The sequence below is a fragment of the Cloeon dipterum genome, chromosome 2, assembly GCF_949628265.1.
Source record: "Cloeon dipterum chromosome 2, ieCloDipt1.1, whole genome shotgun sequence".
NCBI classification, from domain to species: domain Eukaryota; kingdom Metazoa; phylum Arthropoda; class Insecta; order Ephemeroptera; family Baetidae; genus Cloeon; species Cloeon dipterum.
In genome coordinates, this window is record NC_088787.1 from 4,954,002 (window position 1) to 4,961,553 (window position 7,552).

General features: G+C 38.2%; 1 protein-coding gene across 1 annotated transcript; it reads right to left on the reverse strand.

Moving 5' to 3' along the window:
• Nucleotides 1-417: 417 nt before the first annotated feature.
• On the reverse strand, nucleotides 418-1,790 carry LOC135935857 (uncharacterized). Its single transcript, XM_065478424.1, has 3 exons — nucleotides 1,390-1,790; nucleotides 613-970; nucleotides 418-552 (listed from the first exon to the last, which is right to left on the reverse strand). Exons 2-3 carry the CDS (start codon nucleotides 961-963, stop codon nucleotides 463-465), a joined length of 441 nt encoding a protein of 146 aa, XP_065334496.1. The 5' UTR covers nucleotides 964-970; nucleotides 1,390-1,790; the 3' UTR covers nucleotides 418-462.
• Between the last annotated feature and the right edge of the window lie 5,762 nt (nucleotides 1,791-7,552).

A 7,552-nucleotide genomic window follows, 5' to 3' on the forward strand; every position in this document is an offset into this window, starting at 1 on the left:
TGAACACTCGTTCTCACGCCGATTGCGAGACACCGCGAGGCAATGACGTCAACGCCCACTCCTGTTTGAATAATAATAAGCGCGCCATTGAGAGCGAATTTTTGTTTTGAATAAGTTAAGTGGTCATTTTAAAGGAATTCTGCTGGTATTGTTGGCGATTTTATGGCCTATAAGATTTAAATTTTCAAAAGGAGTGATTATCGTTCAGCGGTTTAATCTAATGTGTAATTAACCGGTACTTTGTTAGAGAAAACTGGCGGCAATTATATTTTTCAGCAATAATTTTTCAAGTTAAAATATAGATTTAAATCCGAAATTCTCATTTCTGATGGCTTCGAATAACAAATAAATTCCCAACAGGAAAATTCTTGTAGGAAAATTGTTTTATTTATTCACAGCAAAATACAACTGCGTATAGCTGCCAGTTTGAGTGATGTGATTTCTTCAGGCCATCACCATTGATCACCAGTAGGTTTTCTGGAGCAAACTGTACTGAGCGCTGCAATGAACGACTTCGCCTGGCAACACAGCAGAACAAACTCCGTTATGCATCTGCAAAAAACATAATAAGAACTTCAGCCAACTTTCAACTTAATTTCCATTTGAAAATACCCATCCGATGGCTTGACAGTTAGGTTCGAGGATTTTCCCGACGTACAATCTTTCATTCCTCGGCGTCTGCCCTGCGACGACGCAATTGTCCGTTGGCAGCAGGTTGCGATTGATCAAGAAATCGTAGTTGGCGTTATCGGCAAAGAACACGTAGAAATCGTTCTTCTTGATCACCTGACCCTCGAAGGCGAAGTAGCCGGTGCCATCGACGGCGCAGCCTGGCAGCAGGTAATCCTCATGCCAGGTCCTCGCCACCCATATCGGCAGCCCTGACACCGTCATCCCCCCTATGAATGGAACGCCCGACAGCCAAACCGATTTTGCTCTGTTGTAGTAGACCCAACTGCACATTTTTGGCCTGAAAATGTTGCAAAAAAGCGATCAGGAATGTGGTATTTCCTATTGATTTGTGAGTATTCCTCGCTGGCAAGTGGAAATATTTCATGAATTTTTCTCTGGCCAGAAATTTTGGAATTTTTTCTTGGGATGGCAGAGAGAATTTCTGAAATTTGTGCAATTTAAAAATGGATAGTTATTCGATTTTGCTGTGTTGCCTACAAAAATCTACTCAGAAATTGGAAATTAATATCAGAGGATCGCATTTTCCCCGGTTGAAAGTATTGAAATTATTCAAAATTAATTTGTTTTCAATAAAAATTAGTGATATTAATTAATAATGTTAATTTCCAATTCATCTGAATTATTTAAAAAAAATCCCTCTCCAATTTAGGATTTAACAAACTTTTAAAATCAGAGAAAAACGCAAAATTGTCTCACCGCAAAAATCTAGCTCTGGGAACCGCTCAGCAGAGTCCACACTCTTGATCTTAAGATATCTGAGTGATTTCTGTTGTCTGTTCTCATTACTCACCCCTCTCCGAGGGGAAAATCTGCCACCTTTAGCCTTCGGAGCTGGTGGTCTAGTGCTGCCACCACTCAGCCGGTAGAATAACCCACAGCGACGTTCAATCTTTTGAGTCGTTTCGGCGGGAAAGCGGCGATCAGCTGCTGTCTTGTTTTTGGTGTCGCTCTCGGCTCGATCTCCCCCAATTACCAAAGGCGAATGGTGCAGACCTGGAAGGGTTGGCGCTTCGGGGCGCTGGTGGGCGGCCTGGTGGGCGCCATCGCGCTCACCCTCTACCCCATCGCCGTGCAGCCCATGATGGACACATCCAAGTGGAGTATGTACAATGACACACGACGGATCTATTTTGTCAGCTGTTTTTTGACTTTGGCAATTATTTCGCCTTTTCCAGAAAAGATTCAGGCTGAGACCAGGAGGGGAATCAAACAGGAGGAAATCCAGCCTGGGAGTGAGTTTCTATTTGCTGGTTTAATTGTTTAATTAATGGAAAAATCAGCAAGAATTTTAAAAAATTCACCTTTCTCTTATTGTTTTTGTCGTTTGTCGGAATGTTTTGATCGCAAAATAAGAAAATTCTTAGTAATCAGAGCCGGCAATAGATGGCACCACCGTTTATTTACGAGCTTCTGGTAGATTACAAATTTGATTTTACGTCTGAAACCAAAATCAGCTAAACAAATTGCAGATGAAACGTGAACGAAATTTTTTGTTTTCGTTTTTTCGAGAAACGCGCACATGTGAATTTAAGAAATTCGTTGGCTGATCCCTGATGTCTTTGTTTTGAGGGGCAGCCAATCAGACGCGTCCGCCAATTAGTTCAGAGCAGCGAGAAAAGTTTGCCTCTGTCTCGCTGCGAGTGGAGGGGGGAGCGAGAGCGTGTTTTCTCGCTCGCTGGCTCCCCCTCCACTGCCCGCTTGAGAATCCCCATCCCCACTCCACAACCGGCCGCAGAATTAAGAATTCGCGGTCCCACTATCGCCGCCATGTTTGTTTTGAAATTCTTGGGTGCTTCGCTTATTTTTTATATTTTTAAAAGACGACATTAAATTTATAGCGGTTCATTTTCCATCATTTTATTTCTCTATTTTAGTACTTAACCGATTATGTTAGAAATTTAATTAAATCCATCCTGTTTTTTGCAGATATGAAAGTGTGGAGCGACCCGTTCGACCGCAAATAATAGGATTTTAAACTGTAAAAAGTTGTTGATCTGTAAGTAAAATAAAAAGGTGGCATTTGTTTGAAATCCGCGAATTTTTTATTTAAAATTAAATTATCTATTTGGCTTCTGAGAAGAAATTGACAGTTTAGAATTTCGATTGTGAGACTTTAAATATCTTTAAAAGTGCTATTAAGATAAGAACGATTCACTCCAATTTTTTGCACAATATTATGAGTCGAAAAGAGATAATTTTGAATGACGGAGCTAGATTATCTCGAGAGCATTATGCACTCAGAAATATCTTATTTGTATTTTACAAATAATCAATAGTGACGTTATCTCCTCACACACGAAACAATTATTTAAACTAGTTTTCTTCTAATATTTGGCAGAAATTAAAATAAAATTCCTTGAAATCGGATTAATTTAAATTAAATAAAAAAAAATCCACGCAATTTAAATGAAAAATATTATTCCGCGTGAGGGGTGGTTTTAAGGGGTTAGTTTTGGTTCTCAACTACCCCGGCAGTGATGTGTGTGCAGAGGGCGTGGTCGTGTTGGCGAACGTGTCGGCCGCGGATCGATCGCGGGCAGGCGGCGCGTGTGTGTTGTGGCTGCGATGCGGACGGACGGCGCGGACGACTACCCTCGAGGGGTGTTCACCCCTAGACACACACACACTCACGCCGCAGCCGCACTTCTCAGCAGTCAGCCCCTCGTCGTAAAACAATTGACACACTTTTCAGCAGAGGAAATTCGGTTATCTCGTCTGCCGCGAGACGAAAAAATGAAATCAATTTGAGACTTTTTTTTATAATTCTGTTGTAAAACTTATCTACTGTCTCGGCTCTATTAAATTTTTGTCCTCATTTTTAATGATGAAATTAGCACGAATTTTATTTCCTTTATTATACATAGCTCTAAAAAATATTTTGTGATAATTCAAGACTCTGAAATCAATTTTAAATGCACCCAATGAATAAAAACGTTTAAAAATTCCTGCTAATTTTCTAGAATACGACTCTTGACAACCCTCGAAGAAAAGTATGGGGGTTCGCACTCCTTAAACCCTTCTGCTTGGTCAGGGGAGGTTGATACGAGTCTAACGATGTTCAGTTTTAACAACTCTGATGGTCACCACCCTAGATTTTTGGAGTTGGAAATATTCGCTTAGCAGGAAAAGGACGAAAAATCGTGTTTTTGTCTGATTTTCAAGGGGAAACATCTCATTTCCAAAATTGAAAAGAGCAATTTAAATTAAATTCATATCATTTTGGGACCATAAAGTTGAGCACGAATTTCAAGCCATTAGAACCGTCTTTTTTCATGTTATTAAAACGATTAAAAGCATAAAAATATTATTATTATTAAACTGTAAAATTACGAAGGGGAATAACAACAAGTTATACACGTATTGTGCCTGACAGCGCAGTATGAAGCACAATACATACAATTGACACGGCGGCCGTGTGTGTGTGTGTGTGTGTGTGTTTTTGATGACTCGATTGCTGCATATATCGCAACAACAAAGGGCCATAACATTCAGCCAGCATACACTATTCACATCCAATACATGAAAGCACTCACTCAGCACTCACAATATAAATATTTCGCCCCTCTGCACCCGCGCGCGATGATCGAGTCGCGTGATTCAATCAGGCCGCGATTCCATTAGAGAACAATCGGATCGAATCAAAGATTGAAACAGAAAAAACGCTGCGCCCTCGCCAATAACACAATTTCCTTCATACACGGCGCCGACAGTCAAATGGAATTAATGGAAAGGAAAAATCCAATTTCGCCTTCTTGAATTATCTATGAGAACTAAAATTGATTCTAATTTTTCCTTTTTATTAATGATTCAGGCCAAAAATTTGAATAGAAATTAAAATTTGCATCTTCACTCGATCTGAGATGCTGATTTAATTTAATTTTAAAATTAAAGAGCGTCTTTGACGAGGTTTCTGAGCCCACCAATCGATTCTTGAGGGTTGAATTAAGTAAAGTGGATATTTTTTTCGACCACAAAATCCAGCGCGACGTGCGAATTTTTTTCCCGCCAAAACAATATGAATGCGAGAAGTGCGCATGCGTCAGAGCTGGCTGGATGTGAAAAAGAAGTCATTTTTTGTACAGGTGGTCTCTCATAAAATTCTCAAACCAGCTCTCACGCATGCGCGAAGTTGTCGCAAATACGTTCATGATATTTTGGCGGGAAAAAAGTTCGCACGTCGCGCTGGATGTTTTGGAGGAAATAAATTACAATTTCACCTAATTCGACCCTCAAAAATCGATTGGTGTGCGCAGAAAATTCTTTAAAGACGGTCTTTAAAGGTCTTGGAATTTTTAAAAATTAATTTTTAAAATACAACATTTTTTAACTTTTGAAAATGGATTGACACCGGGTGACAGTTGAAAATTTTTGGATGCTATAAGCAGTTGATCGATAAACAGTTTGTTCTACAATTCGCAAGAATAAAAAAGACCTTTTTCTACAGTAAAAATTCAATTTTTTCATATTTTCTCTTAAATTTCCAGCGCTTGACCAAATTTTGTTGACAGATTTTGATTCCTCTCGTTGAGATCCATCCAACAGCGAATTAAACCTTTTAGGGAAACTCTTTGTTGCGAAATAAAATAAGATTTCAAGTAAGGAGACAGTCCTTACCATTTGAAAAGCATGAAAACTTTGCCAGCCACTGTTCTAAAAAATTTAGTCAATTTTTGCTTCAACTGAATTGTAAAGGAATTTGGCAACAAGCATTTTCCAGGACTTTGCAGTGTTGACAGTTTCCTAATAATATGTTTGTTTAACATTTCGTCTTTTAATACAATTCTCGTAACATATGCACAATTTTTGTGGTTTTGTTTTTAAGGACAGTTTCACTTTCTAAAATATTGGGATTTTCCGTTGATTTTTCTTGAAATTAATTTAAAAATACATAAAGCCCTACCAATCGAACTGTTTTATTTTATTTAAAAATGAATTTAAATTAATTGCATTTTTAATTGGAAAAAATAGAAAGACTCCTAAATAAATAAACTCATTTTTTTATTTATCTCCGATGGAGGGCGTATCTCTATCCTAACCCTTTTCGTTTTCATAAATCCATCGCGCCTAGAGTGAAAACGAACTGTATTTAACGTTGAAAAAGTGTGTGTATTATTGTATCGGCGGTTATCCAGTTTATTAGTTTGGCCGAGTGCGTCATTAGTGCGCTGCCGGTTTGTTTCTTCTGCTCGCCGTACGCGTTCGTTCGTTCCTTGGTTTTCTTGTTTGTTATTGCTGTGCCCTCTCGGCTCGGCTCGGCGGCAGCGGCGGCGGCGGCTTTCCCCCCGCAGCCCCAGGCAGAGAGCATGATGAGAAACCCTAGTTGTGTTCGCTCCAGTGGTGGTCCCTGCGCTCTCACGCTCCCCCGGCCTCCGCCGCCGCCGCCACCGCCGCCGCTACGTGTTTCGCTCCACGCGCCGCACTCTGCTGCAATGCGAAACAATGACGGTTTCCAATAATAAAATTATTAGTCATCCGTTTGTCATTCTGATTGGTGCGCCTCATTTAGTTTTATCAATCGCTCCGTCATTCACAGATTGATTACTAATTTTTCAAGCGGAAAATTACCTGAAAACCTTTTTTTTTAATTTAGAAAGTCGAAGAAATCCTGATTAAATTTTCAGGAAAGTCTAAAAAAATTCTGGGCTTATTTATAAATAAAAAAATTAATAAAAAACATAAAAATGGACATTTAAATTTATTTTTAAGCTTGAATTTGCTTTTAGAGAATTTGTTAAAAATTTATTTAGGGTTCTGGAAGATTTCGATCCAATTAAAAAATTAGAAATTAGGTGTGAATTTTATTTCAATCGATTTTGAACAATGATTTTAAGAGCAAAGGTCATTTTCTTTAAATTTCAAGTGTTTTTCCTCAATTGCAGTATTTTTAAAATCTCAAAAGAACGTGAAAATTATTTCCAAGAGGCACAAATCTCATCTTGGGTGAAACTTTCAGAGCAAGAAACGATTTCCTTTTTGAGAAAAACAAATTTTAAATTTTCGCAGTTTTGCTCTCGCTAAATCTCACCTTCTAAGTTGCAGAATTGGAAAAACTACACAACTTTGACTCATCTTGAGGGATGTAAAGGGTTGCTCACCTCCTGGAAATATTTATTTTTATATTTTTTGTACAGTGTGATTTTTTATCGCTGAAAAAGTTCAAAATGATACATGAAAATCATGGTCTGTAAGGAAATTAAATTTTGCGAGCTTTTCCTGTTTTTTTTTTATTTTAATAAATTTCTAATTTTGCAAATTACATTTTGTTATTTTAATTTTTTTGCTTTAAATCATATTAAATTGAACTCTCCCTGTACTCAACCTTTTTCAATTTTTCCTCTTTTATTTAATTTAAAGAAATAGAGGGGGATTTCACTTCCATCTTTTTTGTCTTTAACAAAGATTAATTTAATTATATTTTCGGTTCTATATAAAAAAAAAATTAAATGAGAGCCTAGAAGATGCTGTGAAATTAAAAAAATAAGCCAAAAACACACACAAATAAGACAATTTAAACGGCTGCTGATTTCACCTTCTCTGTTTGTTAGTCACCGCCTATAATTGCCGTGCGTTTGTGCTTTATCAGCGTCGGGCCGGGTTCTCTTGCACCCGAAATTAACCGGCCGCAGATTAATTCTGGCCGCGCCTGATAACACGATTCCACGCAAGCAAGCAAAGGCCTGCTGAAACGCATGAGTAATTTTCTCCCTTTCGGCGCAGACGCAAATATAATTATCTCTGATTCACACTCGTCGTCTTTTGTCTTATTTTTATCTGCTCTGCTCTGCTCCGTCGATAACAATTCTGGTGATTTTACAAACAATTGGATTTTATGACTCGTATCGTGCTGTACATGAGCTAT